The following is a 26,214-nucleotide window of genomic DNA, read 5'->3' as shown; positions in this document are numbered from 1 at the left end:
TAACTGATTTTATGAAAGTAATACAATGAATACAATACAAAATATTAATTCCTACTAGAAAAATTAATACTAACATTATTTTACATTTTTAAAATCATAAATACTCTATAATCCGCATATAGTTATTATATCTACATTAATTGAAACCTTTAATAGTGTATCTTTTTCTCAATTTTTAATGCTTTTAATAATAATTCGGACAAATTCAAAACATAAATAACACATCGATCCAGCTAACAATCCGACTTTGTTTGTATAACATCAAAAATATGCCCCATTATGTACGGAGCTTGCAAAAAAGAGTGTTAATATAAAACATTAAATTGATACATAGATATTTGCATTATTAATTTTCTCGCCGTATTATTTTTTTTTTATAGAACAGGGGGCAAACGGGTAGAAGGCTCACCTGATGTTAAGTGATACCGCCGCCCATGGACACTCTCCATGCCAGAGGGCTCGCGAGTGCGTTGCCGGCCTTTTAATAATTTCGTTGCCCTTGTGCTTGATCAGAACGCTTTCCTAATTTGTAATAGCGGCCTCGCATTCTCAAGCCACTTTCCGTAACATCTATGATATTATGAAATAAGAAGACAAAAGAATTACTATTATTTTATTATGAGTCAATCTTCAGGTGAGAAGTAACTGAATTATCGATTGTTTACCATTGCAGTATTTATTAATATAATGTAAAATACTTTTGGAATTCACGTTACACTACCACAAGGACGTTAGAGTTTTACGCAGAGGGTGATGATATTTGTTTTTAAATTTCAAGCATCTGCATTCAGCCTCTTGACTTATATCTCATTTTGAGGTAATACAAATCCAATAATTTGTTTTCCCTCCGTAACTCGCACTCTATCAAACTGCGGAGAGGTGAGGCTAACGCCCGCACCCAATAATTAATCCAGATTTTCTAATTGAAAACAATCGATCTCCTATCTGCATCCCAATAACCAAACCATACGAAGACAATCCATTTTTCGCGACGGATAGAATGCAATCACTTCGCTCTTTACACTCATATATGATAATCAATATTAACCAAAAAAAGTAAATAAAACCGTACAAATAATATTAAAATATACATGTCTATGTTTAAAACATATAAAATAGCTTGTTATTATTTAAAAAACTGGTGTAAGTTAAAATCTTAAGATAGGATATTGGCACGGTTGTACTGTCATTTTCATACAAATGTCTATCCACATACACCGACCCGACCTATCATGATTGTATAGCTTGTGACAGATGGTCGACACACATTTATCAATGTTTGGATTAAGATGTCTACCTCAGATGGTCAAAAATGGATTGAGATAGGTTATTGGGTTTGGGCTTTAATGTGTTATGCCAGGCGTAGCCAGCCCACGACTCCTTCGTAGGTAGACCACTAGATATGGGTACTGCTATTATAAGCGTACGGCGCCTCGATCTGAAGCACCGCCGCTATAGTGGAAATGAAACTCGAAATGGAGTATTAATTGTTCCGTATATTGGTCGAACGTTAGTGATGGTAAAACACAATTATAAGGCGAAGCAAGCTTATGACTAACGTCCGTCCGGCACGGCTGCGTAAATCTATCTAAATTGTATACAAATAATAACTTAAAACTAAGCCTTAAAACTACACGCTGGTAAAAGGGACCGACCATCCCTTCTGATACCTGCGCAGTCGCCGACCGTTTCATAGAACAACATCTGGCTGGCAGCTTCGTCTACATTGTTTCTTAATTGCATTGTTCGTTGTCCGTAACAGTCTCCCCTCAGCGAAACCTTCCTATGATGTGAAGCTTTCTGTAGGTAGGACAACGATGCGCATACCAGTCGTCTCAGCTTATGATGTTTCAATTCCAGTTCTACTGATCGGGTTTCTCCATCAGGACCTTTATGCGTTTTCTTTACAATTCTGATCCACCGTAATACCGTCGTTGAATCCGTCCAAAGCACGATCTTGTTTGGTTCAATTCTGTAACTTTCTGTAATGGCCACGGCTAATCTCGCTCCGATTAGGGCTGCCTGCTTTAGCCGCGGTATACTCTGTGGCTTAATAGGTGCCATCCACGCTTTCGCTGTGGGTCTGACGTCAATTATATCGGTTCCAATTCGCCAATATGCCACTCTTGCCTTTGCTTGTTCAGATGCGGCATAAAACACATGCAATTGTAGCTCAGCTCCCCTCGGGTAATTATACCATCTAGGCATCTTCAGTGTTTTTAGATTTCCTAACTGGCTCAACCACTGTTTAAACTCAGTAGCTTGGTCAGTAGGAATTTCTTCATCCCACCCTGTCTTTAATCTCCATAACTGTTGTAGAATTATCTTCGCCGTTACGGTATAATAACTTATTAATCCTAGCGGATCAAAAATCTTTAGTTTCTAATCTAATCTAAATCTAAATAAATCTAATCTCTTTTAGTTGGCTGCCTGATTCCCTGTTTTACTTCTTGAGGAACTCTGTGGAGGCTTGTGTTAAAAGAAAGTACGTCTTCAGTGGCTTCCCAAATTATTCCTAATGTCTTCTCATAATACAAGGGTGTGGTTCCCAACTCTTTGGGGCTTGTAGTGCGAAGCTCAGGTGGCGTAGCTTCCACTATTCTTTGTGAGTTTGAATTCCATCCAGCCAATATAAACTCGGCATAGCTATGAACTTCAATCACTTCTTGCATTGTTTTTATGGCTTCGTCTTCGGTATCAAAGCTATCTACGAAGTTATCCATATAATGATTTTTTGTTATAGCATTATAAGCGTTTGGATGTGTAGTACGGTAGCACGAAGCATTGTAATCCCTTACGCTGTGTGCTAGAAATGGCGAGCTCTTAGCGCCAAATATCAATGAAGTCATAACGTATTCTTTTGGGGGCTTATCTCGATTTTCTCCACGGCAAAGAAACTTTTGAGCAACTTGATCGTCTTCGTTCACTTTAATCTGCAGGAACCTTTCTCTAATGTCAGCTGTTGTCGCGTATTTTCTCTCGCGAAACATAAATAATATACCAGGCAATGATTGCAATAAGTCTGGCCCGTCTAGCAACTCATCGTTTAAGCATACTTCATTTGATCTAGCCGCTGCATCAAATACTAGACGAACTTTTCCCGGTTTATTAGGGTTTGTAACAGCAAAATGAGGTAAGTACCAATCTTTTGATGTCGGTATTTCGGGTCTTTCAATAGGGCGGGCGTAATTCTTCTCCAACAGGTTATTTATTTGTCTCGTATATGACTGTTTAAACTCATACGACTGATCCATTTTCCGTTCAATGCTTTTAAGCCGCTTAAATGCCATATTATAACTTTCTGGGAATTTCGTGTTATCAGTCTTCCATGGCAATCCCAGGTAGTAACGCCATTCTCGTTTCTCTATTGTTCTATTGAACAATTGAACTGCACGTGCGTCGGCGCTTGTTAACCTTTTTTTATTATTTATCCCTAAGGCATCTATTTGTCTTTGTTTTAATATCGCCTCTAGACGCTCATTCAATGTTTCTTTGTAAACGCCGTTTCCTGCCGCCTTTTTTGCCACTTTTATTGCAAACTGGTTTATTTCAACAGCTGTATATCCCGGTCTGGGTAATCTATTTATTTCTACCAGCGCTTTATCAATAATAATCTCCGGTCGGCCATTACACTGATCTATTGCATTCATAATAAGCTCGGGATCGCAAGCAGTACTCAATAATGCGGCCACTGTTTCTTTAGCGGCTCCCGTAAGGCATGTGCGTAATCTTTCCATGTTTTCTGCTTTAGAGTATTTGTAGAGCTTCTTCGAGTCTTCATAAGCAACTTTAAAGTAAAGCCAGTCGCAGACATTTCCGTTAAACTGCGTCAGATCTTGAGCATGTCGTACAGGGGGTCTGTCTGTAACTATTTTTCCAAAGGCTCCGATAAGCTGTTCTATCCCTTGATCTTGGGATATCGTTTTCGGTACGGAGACCTCTTCGATAGGTGATATGGGACGCTCTATTTCCCGACACACATTGTGTTTCAATGTCTCCACGCGTTCTGGGAGCGTTGTGTCTTCTTGTCTATCACCTTGAGATAGATTATTCACCTCGCTATGACTTCTTAGCCATCTATCTACCATAGCAGCGGACTTGTTGCCGTCCCGCTGTTCTGGCAAGCATTTGACGATTCTCTCTTCGTCGGCTCTGCTTAAGTCAATGGCGAATCGCTCATTTAACAATTTTATTTCAAGCTCCATCTCTTGTTCCATCTCTTGCATTTTTAATTCGAACTGTTTCCTTATATATTCTTTTCTCAATGCGACTAAGCGTTCTTGGGCTTCGTATTCAATTTGCTTTACACGGGACGCCTTTGACCTCATCTTATTTCTAGAGGTCTGAACTGACTCCCTGTCGTGTGTAACATCAGCTAGTCCACGTTCTAGGACTTTCGATGGTGATTGTAACGGCACGTTCTCTGTCCGTACATCTTCATCGATTTCATCTGCCCTCCTCGCTTGTCGGCTTCTTGTGTTCATTTTGAAGTCGATTGTATTCTTCGCTTCGATGAACTGGTGGATAATGCTTTCCGTCGGCGACTCACGACAGCAGTGCGTCGATGCGGTGAGTCACTTTGTACAGGCAATGAAGTCAACCCTCTGCACGTACTCCTGGGATCGCAGGTAGTACTGCCGATGAAAATCTTCCTGGGATCGCAGGTAAAATCTTCCTTCTTCTCGGCGTCGATGCGTTGAGTATATTTCTTCTGGTTATCCGGCTTCTCGAAGGACCAAAACTATAAGCGTACGGCGCCTCGATCTGAAGCACCGCCGCTATAGTGGAAATGAAACTCGAAATGGAGTATTAATTGTTCCGTATATTGGTCGAACGTTAGTGATGGTAAAACACAATTATAAGGCGAAGCAAGCTTATGACTAACGTCCGTCCGGCACGGCTGCGTAAATCTATCTAAATTGTATACAAATAATAACTTAAAACTAAGCCTTAAAACTACACGCTGGTAAAAGGGACCGACCATCCCTTCTGATACCTGCGCAGTCGCCGACCGTTTCATAGAACAACATCTGGCTGGCAGCTTCGTCTACATTGTTTCTTAATTGCATTGTTCGTTGTCCGTAACAGCTATTATAAAAATGAAATTAATGAATAATTCGTATATGTAGATGGGGATGGTTATTATAATTAAACAAGACTTTCCACTATCTCTAGAACTGTTGAACGTTCATGTTCAGTTTTTATATTTACTATCTTAATATATATAAATCTCCTGTCACGTTGTTTGTCCGCGATAGACTCCTAAACTACTTAACTGATTTTAAATTAAATTGGCACACCGTGAGCAGTCTAGTCCAACTTAAGAGATAGGATAGCTTAGATCTTTAATTATAGTCGCAATTTTATTTTATTGCAAATTATTTGTCTATTATTTGATACAATTCTAACAGATCGCGCTGTGTTAAAAGTACCAACGTTTCACATAAACTAACTACCTTTCACATAAGTTCTCCTACCGTTTCCCTTGTATAGTTTACTACTATGTAATATAACAAAAACCTTAGGCACAACAACGCTTGGCCGAGGCTGCTAGTTTACTATATACGTTAAACCTTTAACCTAAAATAACTTTTACAATAAAATTTGATACGTTCCATTACTGTAAAGACTTACAATAAAGATAAAAAAATAAATACTCATATATTTTACCTACAAATGTAAAAGTGTGTATGAAATATTGATTTGATAATACTTCTCTAATTGCCGACGACTCCATTAGGCGTAATGAGTCGGGTAATTAAGCAAATAATTAATTCCTTTACTTTCGTACCCAGTACTTCATCCATCGTTATTGGAAATTAGCTTTCGGTGTGAGTTGTACTCTTCAATATACCTATTTTAGTATACTAAGAAATAATTAAAATAGTCTCGTTACGGTTATGTTACCAATTCTTAAAATGCCGGCAACGCACTCGCGAGCCCTCTGGCATTGGGAGTGTCCATGGGCGGCGGTATCACTTAACATCAGATGAGCCTCCTGCCCGTTTGCCCCCTGTTCTATAAAAAAAAAAGATTAAACCCCTATTGTTTATTAAATTATTTTTCTAATCAATACGTATATCATAATGTAGTATTACTATTGTTTACACACGTAAAATATGCCCTTACTCAAATAGTATGTATAAAGAATGTTGCCGTATCAATGCCAAAAAATTTAAATTGTTGTTTGTCAAAGCGAAAGTAACGTGCTTTGAACCTATCGGCATACCAGTCTTCAAATACACGCTATAAAAGAAGGGTATATCTATCAAACTGCTTGTAAATACTGTACCGCCATTTTTTGCGAATCAATTTAAATAGCCTTTTGAAGAGCCCAGACGTACCTACACCGTGAAATGATCCTCAAATTTACAGCATCCCAAAAAGTGTATAGGACTCGAATCTATTTCATTGAAGCTGTAGGTTTAATAAGGTTTATTTTTGATATGATATTATACTATATGGCAATAAAGTTAGAAGAAGAACAGAGATAAAATTTTGTTCGCATGTTAGTTATAAGTATAACTATAGTTCTTTCATAAAGCACATTTATTATACAGGCAGTGTATTCTTTATTAGAAAATAAAAAATTTTTTTATTATACTTACATATTTTATTATCAGAACAAAACAATTTTTTTAGTTAGCTGATGTGTTTTGTATATAAGCAATAGGAATATTGTTTAACAAAACATAAAATATAGGATATATTTATTTTTTCTCGTATTGGCTTTGTTTTGTTAATTCACGATAACTATCACGATCGAATCACGAAATACAAACCTTTAACGCCCTACAGTAATTTGAAATTTTGTTAGGTTATTTTGTCATTAACATAATAAAAATAAAACAAAACAAAACGGAACCAAACGAAACGATACGTTGATTGTAGAGGGTGGATGAAAAGTAAGGGTTGTATGCTGTATCATAAAAAAATAAAAACAATACATTTTCTCTAAAAAATAAAAAAAACTCTTTAGTGTGGACACTCCGTATCACTTAGGGGTTTGAAAGATAGATAGTAGCCATTTCTCAGACTTACTGAATATGCATTAAAAAATCATAAGAATCGATCGACCCGTTTTGGAGGAGTATGGGAACGAATATTGTGACACGAGAATTTATATATATGTAGAGATAATTAATCTCTTTGTACCGACTATTAACAATTGCACAAAACAAAAAATAATACTTTTAACATATCACACAAATACTTTTAAATATTGTGATTGCTGAATGAATTAAACCGAATGTAAATACAGTAATTAATATCACTGCATATGTTAGATACTATAACACGCATTTAATTAGGTATCGCTGTGCACTCGCAGTGTTTCGGCTACTTTGTCACCAAATCCAAAGTAATTGTTATTAATCTATGGACATTAAAAATAACCGTTACTGAAACGACATACTTACTGTTAGAGCTATTACCAAATTAGGATACCGTCTGTATGCGCCGTAAAAACTCGGTACTTACCCAAAACTATACGACTCATTTATTAAACCGCAATTTCTTACGTATAAGCTAAGAAAAGTCTCCTAACTTAACTTAGTACCTTGCTATTCAATTAAATGTTCTACACAGTATGTAGTGTATATACAATTTTTTTATTTGTTTATTTATAGCCTTATATCAGAATACAAAATATATTATAGCTATTGTTTTTGTTAATCTACGATAACTGATTCTGTGTGCCCACTGGCAAAGGCCTCCCCCATTTTTTTAGGGTTAAAATTTAAATTTGAAAGGACATGACAATCTTCGAATGATCTGACACTATTGGTTAGTATATAGTCGATCTCATTTTTAAAGCGCCCGTCAGTGTACATACTATAATTTATGTACAATTTATAATTTATAATATAATTTAATTTAAAAAAAATAGTAACGCTACAACCTTTTAGGTCTACGTCTCAGAGTAAAAGTCAAGTAGACTCTTCTGTACCAGATACACGCTGTATTTGTATTTGGGTCTAAGACCTCACGATTTTTTTTCATCGTATGAGTATCGTACGACCTTAGGGATGAGTGTCACGCTTTACTAAAATACTCAATTGACGTAAGCCTCTTATTCTTACGGTTTAAAGGAAATAGAAGTCTATATAATGTAGTTTCAATTGGCGTAGATTGATTTTAAGAATGAGCCGCAATTACACCGGCAGATAAATGAAAATATCCATTTGACGGGAATAGATTATTTTGCAACAGAAGCATAAATTAGTTTTTTGGGATGTCCCAAACGCCCCTTGATCACCACTGCTTAAGCACCCGAAACGTGGAGTTCTGTTAATAATGTAATAAATTCTCGTTAAATCAGGTATTCGTCTTACAGAAGTAACCTTTTTCGATTGATCCCATCGACAACGTTGGCTTTGATGGCTGATTTTTTATTTAATAGACAAGAAACATTTGCATTTTAAACATTTTTTTAATATTAAATCTTATTTATTTAAAATTTTGAAATAAGAACGTTGCTGAAGCTTAACGCGTTACCTACATTATCTGTAAACACGTAAGTAAGGGTTTAGCTGTGACAGCTTAACAGGTAAACCAGATATTCGACGTGGATTGAGATTATCTTAAAATATAATTCAATATTTATTATAATATCAGTTTCATCAGTCAAATCTGTCAAGACTCATATGATAATAAACAGTAGTCCATACACCTACTAACTTGAATAGAGAGGCTATATTCACGGCTGTTGACCTCGGACATAGGTGCCACTGAAAGTGAAAACCTGCTTTTAGTAACATTGGCAATGAAATTGGTTCAATTTCGATTATATATCTCTTCGGTTACTTAATGTTTGATTGCATTCATTCGTTTTTCGATGAGTCTATGCGAACTATTAATCATGAATGTCAAAATCCTATTGACTTAAGTAAGTACTTAATTAGGTAAGTCATACTTAGTGCTCACTGGAGATTTCCTCGCAATATTTTCCGTAGGAGCACGTGTTATTTCTGCTCATTGCAATATTTTTTAACAGGATTCGGCTGCCCGAAAATTGTGGCGAATCGCACGTTTATTGACGAGAAACGTTTCTAGTTTTATACAAAATCAGGAAAACATACAGAAGGTAAAATTAAAGTAGGTAAAATAATAATGAAACTAGAATGGAATTTCTTGCGGAAAGGTGAACAATGTTCTTCCGTCAACATAATGAATAAAATGATGACACTGACAGACATTCTGACACTTCCTCGTAACAATATTTATCTTAAACCAACATACAAGACACGCACAAATTTAAATTTCGTGATTCAGATGCTTGGGTTCAAAGCCCGAAAGATAAGAAACTATTTTTTATTCCAATCTTTATGAATTTGCAAATTGTACTAGTAACACACTAGTACAATTAAAAAAATTCAACCCCTAGCAAATTAATATTGATTTTATTTGGTTATTAGTATAAAAAGACGCAGTGTAACAGGGATTAAGTCTCATCCCTTCCCATCCCCAAACCCCATCTGAGCACCAATGTAGTTTCTGTCTATGTGCGCATCTATTGTACACATAGATATAAAAACTAAGGGCATGAAAGGCACAAAAGTTTCAACTACTAATAGAAAAACAAATTATCAGCCAAGAGATACAGAAATCTGGGACCCAGACTTAAAAGGCCAGCGGATTTTTTATTTATACTAATGATACTAAGAATTGGAATGAAACTAATAAATTAAATCAAATTTGTCTCCATTAGTAATTTTGTGATTAAATTTAAAAGCAAAAAATTAATAATCACATAATTAATAGTACTCATAATTGGTAACAGTTAAGTAATCATGGTATTCGTATTTTGAATTATTGATATTATATATATTATAATCTTAGTATTTCAAAAGATGCTATTTTTAATTACGTTATTAGATTGATAATTTAATTTCAGTTTTAATTACAAAATTCATCGAGTTTTTGGTCGAACAAAACGTAAAAAAGTTTTAAAATTTAACGGTGACTACAATATTTATAATTTATCCTAATTTAATTTCATTTAATTAAATCCATTATTAATAAAAGTAATCAAACGAAAAACTAATTGTAAATCTAAATCAGTGTTCATTTGTTAAATGGAGATAATGACTTATTAATTAAATATATATTAAACTGTAAGAAGTTTAACATCAGAACAGTGACGGATTAGTCGCGCGGCGGGCTTATTAATTGTAAAAAATATATTTGTTAAGTGAAGTATCAAAGTTTTCAAACTAATTGTGTTTGTGATACTAAATATACATTTTAGGTTAGTATTTTATTAATTTTATTGGTGTTTTTCGTCTATTAAATGTACTTAAGGTATAGCACTCTTATGCTACAACTCTTTGTACGTGCTTATTACGAAGGGCTCGGTAAATATAGGTGTGTAAAATAAATCAATTACCTAATATTAAATATATTGCATGGAGCCACAAATGCTTCAGTTTCTCTACATTTAGTCTTATAATTGCCTTCATTTTAATAATGTTCCTGTGAATGCTCTAAAGGGTAAAACCTACTTCATATAATGAAAGTAAAATACAGACATAGATGTGTGGTTTCGTTGTTGGGAGATTAATACAAAGTAAAATTAGCGATTCAAAAAACCTATTAATATTAAAAATGAAATGAGGTATGTATTGAAATAATTAGGAGCTGTAATTTTTCTTTATTAATCCATTCATAATTTAATAATAAAGGTAAATTGAATCAAATCTATTATATTATAATATAAAGAATATTAACTATTCTAATATAATACATATAATAAAGTCATGTATACACATTAGATATAAAGGTGCATGCTTTATATATAAACTCTTGCAAAATAAAGTTACAACTATTACAACAGTAGATTTCTCAGGTCAAGGTTAAAAATATTAAATATTGTATTATCGATTTATAAATATAGATCTCACGATATTTATGTCACAGGCCAATATCATATCTCTTGATTTTAAATTTATTTATTTTTTTCATTACCAAGTTATCGAAATGTAAAAAGTAATTCGGGTCGTTTATTTTCATATAATAATAACGTTTATATATTCTGATCGCAGGCGCGTACATGATGTTCATGAAGCTCTTTTTGCTTGCCATATGCCACAACCGTACACTTCTTGTAAGAATTCACACACACCTGCCCCCTCTCCCAAAGGCAGTAAATACAGTTTAGTAATATTTTTTGCGCTCTGAAAAACTATGTGTTTGGTACATATACGTACGCTATATTGACTAGACCGTTTCATAAGATGTTCAAAATTAGCATATGTCCGTGTTACATTACTACAATCAATACATTACTACAATCTTTCCTCATTATCTGCTTTATTTCGGCTTCCCAGGTTTCTGGCGGGTGTCGTCTATTTCATATGCGTTAGTATGTTTGTTTTACACTAAAAATGTGTCATATAGTTTTCAATCTTGGCAATACAAGTAGTGTAATATGTAAACCGAATGTTTTAGACTTTTTAAATTAATTTATGAATATTAAAATACAAAGATATTGATATAATGTTGTTTGCTCATAGAAAACAATGTTGTAAAGAAAATTAATTAACGTTGAGTAAATTTAACGTTAAATATAACGCTGGGTATTTTCATAATGATTTTAAATAACATGTATTCAGCTCCCATAAAGAAAGCTGTAATATTGTATTTCGCCATTATTTCGAATATATGAAAAAACCGAAACCAGTGCTTGTTGGTTCATCAATTGATGAAAAATCAATTATATTGTTTTAAATCCACTTAGCATTCAATCTTAAGTACATCTTGACACTAATAATCAATGTTAGATGACATATTTATTAATCGCAAACTGGGTCGCGGTTTTATGTGAGATAGTTCTGCACTTCAGACGCAGCCTTCATTTCTGAAGGTCATGTTAGTGGCGCCGCCCAACATCCTCCATTACCCTGTCTTTGGCAAGCCGATGTGATTATAGGATCTGTAAGGGCATTTACTTTGTCGATTCAGCGATTAGAGGGTCGGCCGATCATCTCTGCGTTTTACATGGCCAAATAACCCCAGGATCGTAATAGTGTCGAAAGACGATTTTGTATTTGAAACCTTCTTAGTATAGACACATTTCTTTTATTAACTGTTCTGGTAATCTTTACCATCCGCCTCGAACACCACATTTCCAGAGCATCTATTTTTCTCCTTTCAGATTTCCGTATTGTCCAGGATTCGTCGTCGTCGTCGTTATGTCCATCTGGTACCAGCATCTTAACCAAATTCTTCTTGTTTTTGAGGAAATGTTCCGGTCCTTCCGACAAAACAGTCTTGTCATAGCGTCATCTGTGTTCTTTTTCGGATTTCGTTCGCTTCCTCCTTGACTGCTTATCAGGGAACTGAGGCATATAAACTCGCCTACTATTTCTTGGTCTTTCAGTTCAACAATGCGTGTGAGTTTATATACTGCTTAAATAAAACTCAATTAATGCGGAATTAAATTGTGTATATATAGTATGACTAAAATATGTTATTTATCTCATATATACAATTATCGTGTCACCTGTTTCTAATAAAACTGGCCGAAATGGCTCAACCGAATTTCGTGACATTGTGTGTTTGCAAAACCGAAACGCTATGCGTTTTGGTTTTACTATATGTTTAGAATTAAAGTTGTATCTAATTTCCCAATAATTGTTGTAACATTTAAAATTAAAGTTTTATTTAAAGTCTATATAAAGAATAAGTTAGTTCATTCATTATATAGTTGTGTTCACCGAAAAGACGAAATTGTTTTCGACAAATTATTTGATTGAGATTAGACGACCGCAGGAATAATGATACATAATAATGATAACAATGTCACATGTCGCGTTAGACTAACGATGCAACTGAACAATCAAACGTAACATATCATCGTTTCATCCTTTCTTTGAAGTCACAAATTGACGGAAATTTAAACATAATGAAATTGAATACTGGCAAGGCAAGGATGATGTGTTCATTTATTTGTTTACATCATAAAAAAATTGTAGGCAAACATCATAACAGACGTCCACGCAGAATACGAAATTCACCTCTGTGCCGACGAGCACGTGCTTTTGATGGCCCGCATCATTGTGTGGAATCACACCAGAGCATATTGGACCACAACCAATTATAGTCCACTATCATTTCATTGTTTACTTTAGTGCCTCAGCCCTGGATATGTAATTGCAACCGTTTTTTTTAATATACGCAATAATTATTATCTTGAGTTAATTTCCGCAATGATTGTTTCAGTTTTAATGCAGTTTGTTCGTTGGTTATTAGGAAGTATAACCAGCTCGTTGCCTATCTTTTGTAACCTGTTTTTGATTTTTGTTATGTGTATGTTTTTGTATAAGGTAATAAAAGATAAATAATAAATAAATAAGTATTTTAGTGTGCATTGAGTAAGTTATGTATTCTTATGCCTGCGTCATTCGAGGCAATATGTTTCTTATAAAATTGTGGCGACGTCAAACACATAACTGTCTTCCTACATTAATGATCAATAGCTCAGTATATTATACCCATTACATTTTATTATATCGTTGGCCTGGAATGGATGTTTAAAAATGTCATCAAAAACATGAAAATTATAGTGTGATTTTTAAGGTAATATTACTAATATGTCGTACATAGTTAGCTTAAAATGCATAATTTGTTGATTTAAGTCAAGTTTGTCGACTCAAAACACCGTGTCGAGGTAATGCAAGACGCAATGAAATCAAGGTTGCTTATATTAACGATAATTGCTTATATTTAGTACATAGTACTTATAATTAAAGATTACCTGCGAGGCTCAAATGTTAAACCCTTATATATACATCACCATCCCCGGTAATATTCGGGAGTGACCCTAGGGTCTCCTTGTACGAATTACTTAGTGGTTTTAGAGTGTCGGATCTCTAAATGGCAGAGATTCTAAAGTTACTTACCACATCGCTGCTAGTTTCAGGGATAGCGTAAATGCATTTCCACCTCGAAAATTAAAAATTAACATGTGAACTAAATATTTATGGGTTCCGTTTAGGGGATAATATTCCATAACACTTACCAGAATGGCATAATAAACTAGAAAAAAGTAAAAGGTAGTTATAGCAATGCACAAATAATAATCTATCGAAATAGAAACACAGGGATGATTTAAGTGTTTTATTAGCTGTAATTCCTCTATTACTGTATGAATTTTTTACCGCGAAATTGGACCGTATCATGAATATACGTACAGCGTACATAAACTAATAAAACTGCATTCAATTCGAACTAAATAACAAACTTAACTTTAAACAAAATTGGTAACTGATTATTGGTAGGTATGATATTATTGGTAATATATAGAAAGAAAAACACTTTTTAACGGATTATAGTTATGTATTATTGTATTTAAACTTATAATTATTTGTACATAATTTTAAATTTAAACCGACGATTAACCGACATTTTCTGCAGCTGTAATACTTTTTGACATTTAACACCTTTGTCTTCAGTCACCGTGACCACGCACGCTGTAAAGCACGCGAAACGTCGGTTTAAATTTAAAATTATGTACAAATAATTATAAGTTTAAATACAATAATACATAACTATAATCCGTTAAAAAGTGTTTTTCTTTAAATGTGTAAAAGTTATGTTAATAAAAGACAATACAATATATAGAAATTCAAACCCATGTGACACGAATATTGTGGTCGCATTGTTCGGAGTGGTCACAACGACATAAACGATTTAAAAAAAAATCATAAGGCCCCGTACGAGTGGCCCAAATCATTTCTTCAGCACATCTTTTGTTTCGAGTTGACGTTTATATTAATAAACACATACAACAATATATAACAACGTTTGCTGGGTTTGCAAAATATTTTTTTTAAATATTTCTTTCGGCTTCATTTTGTTTCTTGTTTGGTTAACAATTCTAAATCAATTCAGATAAAGTAAGAAGTATAGGTTGACGTTAAATGACAATATATTATATACTAGCGACCCGCCCCGGCTTCGCACGGGTGCAATGCTGATACTAAATACACTACAGAAAATCTGTGAACGTTGTATATAAAAATATGGGTTATCCATAAGAGATAGACATATACCATCATGGACTTTCCTGTAGACCTTTTCAATGTGTACAATACTTAGTACATTATTTTGATAAAACTCGTAGGGTTCAGTCTGCGTTTGCAATGTAAGCGGAAAAAATGTAATTATTTACGACATCACATTAGAAAACTCAAAAATATCAGTACTTCTCCACTATCTAATGGATGTTATTATACATATAAACCTTCCTCTGGAATCACTCTATCTATTAAAAAAATCCATCTAAAATCCGTTGCGTAGTTTCAAAGATTTAAGCATACAAAGGGACATAGAGACAGAGAAAGCGACTTTGTTTTATACTATGTAGTGATATATAATTAATTATTTAAACAAGTTGTACATATAGTAATTCTAATATACCTAATAACTAACCTTAAAATTTAATAATTAAAATATATAATTAAACGGAGTCCCATTAGGCAAGGTTCCGAAGATACTGGCAGCGTTCCCCCTTTGAATAGCTCGACTAATTTTTTGTGCGAGGTCCCTGCCAGCTCTTGTTCTCCTGTGATTTCGACTAAACTTTTTAACTTATTATTAAATTTTGTTTCAGATAACTATCATAATGTCTTCGAAGGAGAAGCCAGTCGCTGAAAACTTCAAGTCTACGTAAGCGTTCTTATACTAGCTACTACATGACATTTACTTGCATTTAAAACTAGAATTAGGAACAAAACACATAAATAATAACTAATAGTGGTAAATAGCGATTGCTGCGGTGCAAATAAAATGGTAGTCAACTTGGGTGACACTTAGTTGGTTGTAGTAAAGACAATTGTTTTTCTTTGCCTCCGACTTACTCTTTTATATTATCCTCGCTTTGTCCTAAGCCCTCTTCCCTTGATATAAAATTTTCATCGTTACAAACCTTGTATCATTACAATCCTTCATTACGAAGTAACTTTCATATTTAATCCAAATTGATTACTTGATCCTGCTGTAGTAGTAGTTATTGAGTCTCGAAAGATTTGTTTAGTCGATACAAATATTCGTATAGTGTACATGTAATTAATACTTTACCAAACCTTTGGTTATTAACATAACTTATTTTTTGTTTATTAAATCAAAACACATTTTATTCATTATACAGAGTTAAAGTCAAAATTATAGTTTTTAAACAATTGAAATCGAAACCTACAACATTAACATTTAAATGGCTTTTGTAAATTGGTGGATTTTCAATACTCTCTGAAATTTTTCACGAAAGATTTAAAACTCGCGCTTCGGCATCGTAGTTAGCTACCTAGCTCGATAACACATGTTTTTAGATTTAACTTAGGCAATACATTAACTTTACATTACTCGTGGAGGCATTACTTAGTCTTAAATACGTCTCCATTAGCGAAATCGTCAAAGTTTCCATCTCAGTATGTCTGACATCTGTATATCTGAGTAGTCACCGACACTCTCATCGACATATTATATTACAACTATGTAACATAGGTAACAACATTGTCCATGTTGAGTAAAAATATTATGTTAATTCTTGTATAAAACATCCGTATGAATGAACCTCAAAATACCAATACAATATTATTACATATTAATATCGAATTTGTCAGTTCTAGCAAATATTTGTTAAATATTTATTAGAGCATTGAATCGAAGTTCTGGTGAAAGTCAGCTTATCATGAAACAACAATTCAATTGAGGATTAGTTCCACTTAATTTATTGGACGAAGTCTTATGAATTATATTGGTTAATTGCTAAGTATTTGTAAGTGATAAAATATCGATGGTAAATATTGATAGAGTTGTAAACACATCTATATAAGAGAATAACACGGATTAGCAAATTATGTTTATAATACAAAACCAATTTCAGTTTATTCACATTTAAGTATATAATTAAATCTGTTTAATTTATTTATTACAATAGCAATTTACGTGTTGCTATTAATTAATTTAAGGACTTAGGGTCCTTCAAGAAAAGAGCGTACCAATTCTTAAAAGGCCGGCAACGCACTCGCGAGCCCTCTGGCATTGAGAGTGTCCATGGGCGGCGGTATCACTTTACATCAGGTGAGCCTCCTGCCCGTTTGCCCCCTGTTCTATAAAAAAAAATTGAACTTCGTTACTTATCGTTTTCTACCCACAACCCTTATATGGAACATTAAAAAAATGTGTGTGCGTACTAGCGTAAAGACGTAAAAATTTGAACTTCCTGATGACCTTATTTTTTGAAAAATGAACTTAAAATAAGTTTAATTTAACCAAATTCATCAAATTAGATAAACTCTTACAAAAGACTATCGTAGACTTAAATATAAATAATACAATTATTATACAATTCATTTTACCTCATCACTACTAGATTATTACTTCTTCTTCTTATTCGGTACGCTATTGACAGAGCGGTCGTGATCGCTATGAGGTAGAAGGCGCAGATGTAATGCGCTTCACGACGTTCTGCCATAGTTATTTATTACAGATTATTACAGAATTTCACTGAATGTAGTAGGATTACTACTATAATTGGTTTTTTTTTAAAAAAAAAGGCTATGTTGTCGTTATTATATATTTTTGTTATTAATGGCTTCGAATCTCTTCGAATCAACCATGGTAGGGACAAGAATGATGGCGCGTAGCGGAAAATGTGACGCGTAACCAAAAAATGTGAAGGTAAATGGTTTTCCAACGCCGATAAAAAGTTCACTTTAGAAAGAAACACCCACAAAGTGTAAAAGTACAAGAAGTTCATAAATATATACAAAAAAACTCAAAATAACCTTAAACTAAAATAAGGTAAATCTAAAAAAAACAAATATATGTATATACACGGATTAATTGAGTCACAATTAAAAAATTAAATAAGTAGTATCCAATTACGAGGCAGAAGAAAAATGATCAAAAAGAAGATTTTTAAATAAATTTATAGATCTGTTGTGTAATGTAACACCAGTGACCATTAGTAATCTAATTTGTCTCCCTAATTGTCAAACTTAAATATGGTATTAACTTGATCCATTACTTAATCTTCAATATATTGAAATGGTTTACATATAGTTTGTCAAGAATTCCTATGCTTGTTTATGCAATTACCATACTATTCACTACGAATGTCGAATGTTAAGGAAAGGCTGCTAAAATATTTCTATTTCCTAAGCATTATTTCCTTAGACTTACGAAATGCGAAATTTTCACGCACATTCACATAAATTACAATAAAACATAAGCAGTCTTTCAAGGGAAAAGAATTAACAAAACATTGAACATTGAAGAGCAAAAATTTTGTCACTTGATTGAACCCAAGACATCGAGAGCAAATTACAAACAAACACGGTTATTTTTAAATTATCGGAAACACCACTCAAACCTTTTGTATGATCAAAACAATTCAATACTGGATATAAAGCATAAACTTGTTTGACGCGTACTTTATGGTTTTCTCACTCTCACATAAGGAAAATGTAGCACATCCATACAATATTACGATGTTTGCTGATACTCTGAAGGGCTTTTGGTTTCCTTGATAAATTTACCCACTTCCGTAACGCAAGAGGAATAGGGAAGTGAAACTTTTGTTTAATGATTCAAATCGAGACTCGTCAGGGAGTGTCATAAGATATAATTCTTGTTCTGAAGCAAGGATAAGGATGATGAAGGTTTTCCCCTTCTGTAATAAATTCGTCATGAAATATTAAATTTATAACATCAATTTTATTTACAATATGAACACAGTGGGTTTCGTAAACTTAACTCACGATCATATAAAGCAGGCTTCACTAGCTCAACACAATTACAAATTACCGCATCTTATTTCGTAAGTATATAATAATTCATACAATAAGTCATTAAAAATTGTAATTAAAACTTGTATTTCAGTGCTGACTTAACAAGCAATGTAGGATTCCAGTCGTCTCTGAGCATCGAGTCAAAGGATGCTTGTCAGGAGAAGGCTTACAATCCATTCGAGCATAGACAGGTGGAACATCCTACAACGTGAGTTTAAAATATCTTATTAAATAATTTAAAAAGACTGAGGCTAAACAACTCTAGGGGTTGGTCTCTTATGTCTTCCTTGATATTTCATGCAGGTGATACTTGTTATGTACATGACACACGCAATCGGTTTTTGGGTATATGCGGAAACAGACGAGATTTTTTCGCGATGTTTTCCTCCCCGTATGAGCGAATGACATTTTGAACAGCCATATAAAGACAAGTACATTGCACACTAGGCTCTATTGCTCTTTCATCCACTATTTCTGTAAAAAGTATAGAATTGTATTTACCATATTAGTTCCACCTTAGGTTCGATAAAGTATGAAAGCCTAAATAAAATGCGCAAAAGAATCTTAATTTTACAGTTGAGGGACCTTTGTCACTGGAGTTTGACAAAGACGAGAGATATTTCAAATTTAACTACAATAAGTCAGCACCTATAATAATGATGGTTAATTAATCAAAGCTTAAATAAATTAAACGTATAGTCCTAGTTACAAGTAGTCTCTAATTAATTAATGGAAAAAGCAGTATTGGCCTAGTGGCTTCGTGCGACCCTCATTCTTGAGGTCGTAGGTTCGGTCCTCGGCTGTGCTCCGATGTACTTTCCTACTTTTTCCTTTACATTCGCTCATATGGTGAAGGATAACAATAGAAACCGTCGAATTTATATATTAATTATAAAAAAGTTTTAATCGTTGTAATTTAAAATTAATAATTGATACTACACTAAAAATTAAAATTACACTCGTCTCATTATATTGAAACCAAACTCATTGAAGGTTTTAGTTCTACCACGTGTGAATTGCACACATGTTTTTAATAACACAACGTACTAAAAATGTAATTTTTTTCAGTACATTTGGCGCCATAGCACATATCTTGAAAGCATGCATAGGAACAGGAGTGTTGGCTATGCCTGCAGCATTCAAGAACTCAGGGCTCGTCGCAGGAGTTATAGGAACGTTATTCGCTGGACTGGTCTGCACACATACAGTACAGCTTGTGGTACGTATATGTCAGAGATTATTTAAAAATAGAACACGTAGAGATAGGTAATAAATTGTCAATTTGTTAGCAGTGCATTGAATTGAACGTTGTCTTCAGTTGCTCTTTGATTGGCGACAGGCATCTTTACTCGTTTTTATAAATTATATAAAAATATGAAACGACGATTGTGATTCCTTCTGAAAAAGATTAATCGCTTCAAATATGCGATATAAATGCGTCAGAAACCTATAATAATGATATATTGTTGAATTCTCACATACAAAATATATATCATCTCTTCTCACAACTCGCCACCTCATTCTACATTAGAAAAATATGTAATCATTAAAATTTGTCCTTAATAAATAATACTAATCTTAGGTTAACATACAAAATAAATTATTGATATTTCAATTAAATTTAAATAATTAAAAGATAACTTACTTTTGTACCTTTTGACGCGTATAATGTATTCAGTACTGAAAAGAAAAATTTTCAGTTCAATGAATAAACAATTGTTTAATTACCCCAAATCCTGGTGCGTTAAAATGAACAAGAATATTAACTCCAATAAAGCTTTAAACTTTAATTTCAAAAGTTACCATAATAGAAACAACAAATATATACTTCTAATGCTTTTAAGGTTTCAATATCGCAAAAGGTTTGCGCCGAAGCTAAAAAGCCTTCGATGAGTTTTGCGGAGACTTGCGGCGCGGCGTTCGAATTTGGACCTAAAAAACTTCGCCCGTGGAGCTCCTTTGTTAAGTAAGTTGACGCCTCAACGAATCTAAAAGGCAACGTTATTAAAAAGCAGTCTTGCTTTAATATTTCCGAAGGAATATAAGTTATAATAATAAACATTGTTTCAGGACATTGATTGATTACTCTATAGCGGTTACTTACATTAGTGTTTTATGCGTCTATGTGGTTTTCATCGGTTCATCGTTGAAAGAGGTAAGGATTATCGAAAAATATCCGACGATATATATATATATATATAATACTACCAGACTCGGTCAAGGGTTGCGCTGGTTTTTGTTATATTACATAGTAGTAAACTATTCAAGGGAAACGGTAGGAGAACTTATGTGAAACGTTGGTACTTTTAACACAGCGCCATCTGTTAGAATTGTATCAAATAATAAACAAATATTTGCCATGATCGTTTAAGTTCAAACTAAGATCAAACTGCTCACGGTGTGCAAATTTCATTGATATCGGTTCGGTTTAGAAGTCCATAGCGGACAAACAACGTGACACGTAATTTAAATATATTAAGATTTTAGTTTCATTGATCTAGCATTACTGCAGATCGAGAGATTCTGGATTCGATTTCCGGGTGGGCCATTTAGATTTGTCTCCTAAATAAAGGCCCACTAGTAAGTTCAGAAGACGGTAGTTAAACACTTTTGTAGGATTTATGAGTGTACAAAGCGTGTGCAGGTACTACCCTACTCTCACAATGCAGTTGTGTCGGACATCCGGGCCATTGCATGAGAGTTATGACATAGAGAGTGCACTTCCCTACATATACACTCGGGCACTATATGCTCTGCATACTTAGCAACGCTTAGCAGAGATAAACCGCGTAGCCTATATCATGTATATAAGAAGAATATGTAAATATTTTTATCAGTAATTTTAAAGTTGTATAAGCCAAATAGGCTTTTCTTTGAATTTCTTGACTTCCGACTTTTAATATTCTATTCTATTTATACACAAGCTAAGCGAGATTAAACGTACTAAATAAAATATTACGAACATTTATTTTCAGTTGCTAAGACACTTTCATTTTGATATCTTTGTCTAAAGGCTTTGAAAATCATTTGTCAACATCATTAGTTATCTACAGCTGAGTGATTTTTACATCAATTTCTTTTTAAAAGGTTTAGAAATACATGTTTAATATTTTTTAGTAAAAAGTAAGAACAAAATAAGTTAAAAGTAGTTTAAATTATGACTCGAAACTGGTATCAAGAATCTCGTAACAAAAACTGTATTTTCATTGTACATGAATTGCCAATTTAAAATTAATAATTATTTTTTCAGGTCGTTGACTTCTACTTTCCATCTGTAACTATTTCTATTCAGATGTACTGTGTTTTAACGCTAGTACCTTTAGCATTGCTGTGTCAGATACGGAATCTCAAGTACCTGGTACCATTCTCAACGATAGCTAACATCTTATTGTTAGGTGTATTTGGTATCACACTCTACTTTGTCTTCTTAGACCTACCACCGATCACAGATAGAGAAATGGTAGCTAGCATTACCACCTGGCCCCTGTTTATGAGGTATTAAATATTGCTTATTACAATACATAAGATATTATCCGATCCATATATAATCTATAGATATGAAGTACGTTTTCTGTGTATTTCTATTTATGGCAAAATTCTTTACCCCGAGAGCAGTGTTGGCCTAGTGGCTTCAACGTGCGACTCTCATACCTGAGGTCGTAGGTTCGATCCCCGGCTGTGCACAAATGGAGTTTCTTTCTATGTGCACATCTAACATTTGCTCGATCGATGAAGGAAAACATCATGAAGAAACCGACATGTCCTAGACCCAAAAAGTCGACGGCGTGTGTCAGGCACTGGAAGCTGATCACCTACTTGCCTATTAGATTTAAAAATGATCATGAAACAGATTCAGAAATCTGAGGCCAAGACCTAAAGAAGTTGTAGCGGGGTTTAATTTTTTTTTAACCCTTTAACCATCAGACAACTGTTTGTATTCTTCAATATGGATCTCTGTGTTTTACTATATCTTAAAAATTGTGTCAGTGACACGGTTTGATTTTCAGCATAGCTATATTAATGACAAAAGTCTAGAAAAGTTTACAGGATTTATTAGATTGTATACATTTGAAATGTTGCAATTAAAAAAAATATAATTTCAGTACCGTCATCTTCGCTATGGAAGGTATAGGCGTCGTAATGCCAGTTGAGAATGAAATGAAAAACCCTCAGCGATTCTTGGGCTGTCCTGGAGTATGGAACACATCTATGGTTATTGTAATCAGTCTATTTGGAGTTGTTGGTTTCTTTGGTTACGTCCAATACGGTGATGCAGCCAAAGGCAGTGTTACCCTGAACTTGCCTGAGGATCATGTGTAAGTATTATGATCATTATATTTTATTTTTTTAACCTATTTTAAACGTTGATTTGTTGATTGTCATGTGTCAAAAATGTAAATTTTAAGTTATATCGTATGTAGTAATTATTTCTATCAAACATTAAATTGCCGTTTGTTCATAGATCTAGGTATATTGGCAAATAAACTATTAACGGTTTTGAAGTGTTAATTCATAAGCTCTGTGACATATTATAACATTACTAGCTGACCTAGCAAACGTCGTTTTGCCTTGTATATCTTAGGTTTAAAATTTAGAGTTGTATGTATTTTTAATGCTGTTGATACAGTTGATAAAAAAATAAAAATTTATCTAAAAATTTAAAAATTATATTTAGGGGTGGACTGACTGCCCTTAACATTTAGGGGGATGAAAAATAGATGTTGTCTGATTCTCAGAAATACCCAATATGCACACAAAATTGCATGAGAATCGTCGGAGGAGTTTAACCACAAACATCGCGAAAATTTTATGAAACAACGAGAATTTTATGTATAAGTTTTGGAACGCTAAATAGATTAGTAAATATAAGATACATATAACATGTAAATAAACTACACTATTATATTTTCTTTTATAGTAGCGTAAAAAAGAAATTAAATAAAACTGTAGAAAAAAGGTTGTTTATTTCAAATTTCGTCAAGGAATTTCAGAGGGAAGTTATTAAACTTCTCTTTGTATCTGAAGCCTTATAATAGTCCTTTCGCAATTGCTCAGGTTTGGTCAAATACCCATTCAAAAATTCATCCATACCAACATCATGTGTGTTATATTCTTAGTATAATTGTACATTTTCGAAAGATACTATTAAAATATTGTATTTATACCAGGATTGCTCAAGCCACAAAAGTACTAATGGCGGTGGTAATATACTTTTCATTCGCTCTGCAATTCTACGTGCCAATGGAGTTCATAAACAGATTACTGAAGAGCCGACAGTCCAATAAATTTGAGAATATTATTCAGATTAGTATTAGAACGGTCATCGTGACTACAGTTGGTGAGTTATTTCTTTCAAATTACATTAATCAACGGTTCACACTGCACTTGAATAGACAGGTTCAACTATTGCTGTAAAACTCAGTTGTAGTACTAGATATCAAAAATGACATAAATCAATACGCATTTTCAAAGTATCTCAATTAAACTCGAAGCATACCATACTCGTGATAAGCAATTTTTTGTAAAAATGACTTTTATCATGTATGCAGTATTATAATATTGTAATAATAATATATTCAAATTAACTTGTTGGTTGCGACTATCCATATTAATATGGAAATTATAATCGGGCGTATTTTCATTTTGTGCGCTATTTGATTAAAAATTCCAAACATTGTACTGTGGACTAATATTGCTTTATTTCAGTTGCAATTGCCGCCGCGTTCCCCAATTTGGAACTTGTGATCAGCTTCGTTGGAGCTATCTTCTTTTCATCCCTCGGCCTCCTGATTCCAGCATCTATCGACACTGTTTACAACTGGGACCGTGGGTTTGGTTTCCTTAAATATAGGTTGATCAAAAACCTACTTATTTGTATCATCTCCATAGTGGCCTTGATTTCTGGGGCTTATGTATCCGTTGTTGGAATGATTGAAGATTTTTCTAAGGAACCGGAACATGTTAATAGCACTTTTGTTTAATTGCCATAATAACTAGACCATAATGTAGTTAAGTAACGAACAAAGTACACAAAAACTGACGAGAATTTATTATTGTGATATTTTTACGTAAGTCAACAAAGTCAGTGAATTTACTATTTAAATTATTTTGTATTATTGGTGAAATAAGTCGCTGACACTGACAAGGAGTACATTTCTGTGGTTTTGACATTACCCTTATAAGTTCAGTCTATACTAATAATCATAATTATTTATTTCATTTCTTACAAATTGTTATCAATACTTCGCATAAAAGTAGGCGTATTTAATTGATGAAGAATTCTACTCATTAATAATTGAGTTTCTTAGAGCAGCGGCGGCCTCAGAGGGTTGCAGGGTAATCGCCTGGGGCCTCGTTCTTGCAGAGGTCTAGCGCAACAATCCAAGCAAATTAAAAAAATCGTTTTTTTTACTTTATTTTTATTGAAAACTTTTGTATTTGATCCTTAAATACTTATAAAGTTAAAACAAAACGGTAAATTAAAATAAAGTTAGTTGACTAATTTATTCACTCATAACATAATTGAAAAAATCATTATGTAGTTACGTGTTAAATACCTAAAGCAAACATCCAGATATACTTTCGCATCACAAATTTTCACTAAGGACAAATGGCCTCGTAAAGAGCTGCCGTTCGAAACTTCGCAATGGATAAGGCCGCCTCTGACTTAGACAATAGTATATGTTAAATATACGTAAACGTATATTTAACATATGCTGTAACAGTAAGACAAACATACCTATATTAAAAATAGGTACCGATTTACTGAAATGCATGCAATAATTTCAATATTAAAATTTATTCTATAGTGCTAAAATTACTGCAGAATTCCATTAATGAAAATGTTATATCGTACTATTTAAATAATTGAATTTAGAGCTTCAAATAATTGTTTCAGTTGTTCTCATTAAATTTTAGTTGTGGATCACATAATCGATGAAATATGTTTTGAGTTTTCATAATTATAATAGACTTTGTATCAACAAAGGTGGCTCATTAACAATAAACTAGTCAGACATTTTATAACAATATGTTACCTTTTCATTTCGTTCATACATTGATCATTATGTAATTTTGTAAATAAATGTGTAAATAAGTTTAAATAAATTATAAAAATTAAGCAGTTGTTTATTTTAATTGGAAACTGATTTATATGTTACGTCCACTAGCTTTGTACTTAATAGTAGATCAGCATTATTAAAAAAAGAACATAATGAAATGTTTGTACCATTAGAATACTACATATATAATTGTCTGTGATGTATATTTATGCAAATCATAAGTACTAAGATTATTTATAAATAAATATTTCTGTTCGATAGGCTTCAAAGCGAGACTCGTAATTCTTGCGGTAGAAGGCGCGATCCCCAGCTGTGTAGACTGTTTTATCTATGCGCGCATGTAATCACTAATAACTGAA

At 33.4% G+C, this 26,214-nt stretch overlaps 1 protein-coding gene across 1 annotated transcript in view; it reads left to right on the top strand.

Moving 5' to 3' along the window:
• The window catches only part of LOC110999605 (proton-coupled amino acid transporter-like protein CG1139), a 29,645-nt gene extending 3,731 nt beyond the window's left edge, over positions 1 to 25,914 (top strand). Inside the window, exons 2-10 of the mRNA XM_022268740.2 lie at positions 15,614 to 15,669; positions 18,886 to 19,002; positions 19,863 to 20,013; positions 20,639 to 20,760; positions 20,865 to 20,949; positions 22,045 to 22,289; positions 22,898 to 23,110; positions 23,963 to 24,132; positions 24,501 to 25,914. Coding sequence (XP_022124432.1) covers positions 15,626 to 15,669; positions 18,886 to 19,002; positions 19,863 to 20,013; positions 20,639 to 20,760; positions 20,865 to 20,949; positions 22,045 to 22,289; positions 22,898 to 23,110; positions 23,963 to 24,132; positions 24,501 to 24,775 — 1,422 coding nt within the window. The 5' untranslated portion in view covers positions 15,614 to 15,625 and the 3' untranslated portion in view covers positions 24,776 to 25,914. The remainder of the gene's footprint in view (positions 1 to 15,613; positions 15,670 to 18,885; positions 19,003 to 19,862; positions 20,014 to 20,638; positions 20,761 to 20,864; positions 20,950 to 22,044; positions 22,290 to 22,897; positions 23,111 to 23,962; positions 24,133 to 24,500) is intronic.
• The last annotated feature ends 300 nt before the right edge of the window (positions 25,915 to 26,214 follow it).

Source organism: Pieris rapae, chromosome 18 (assembly GCF_905147795.1).
Source record: "Pieris rapae chromosome 18, ilPieRapa1.1, whole genome shotgun sequence".
NCBI lineage: Eukaryota > Metazoa > Arthropoda > Insecta > Lepidoptera > Pieridae > Pieris > Pieris rapae.
This window is presented reverse-complemented; position numbering and strand designations above follow the sequence as displayed.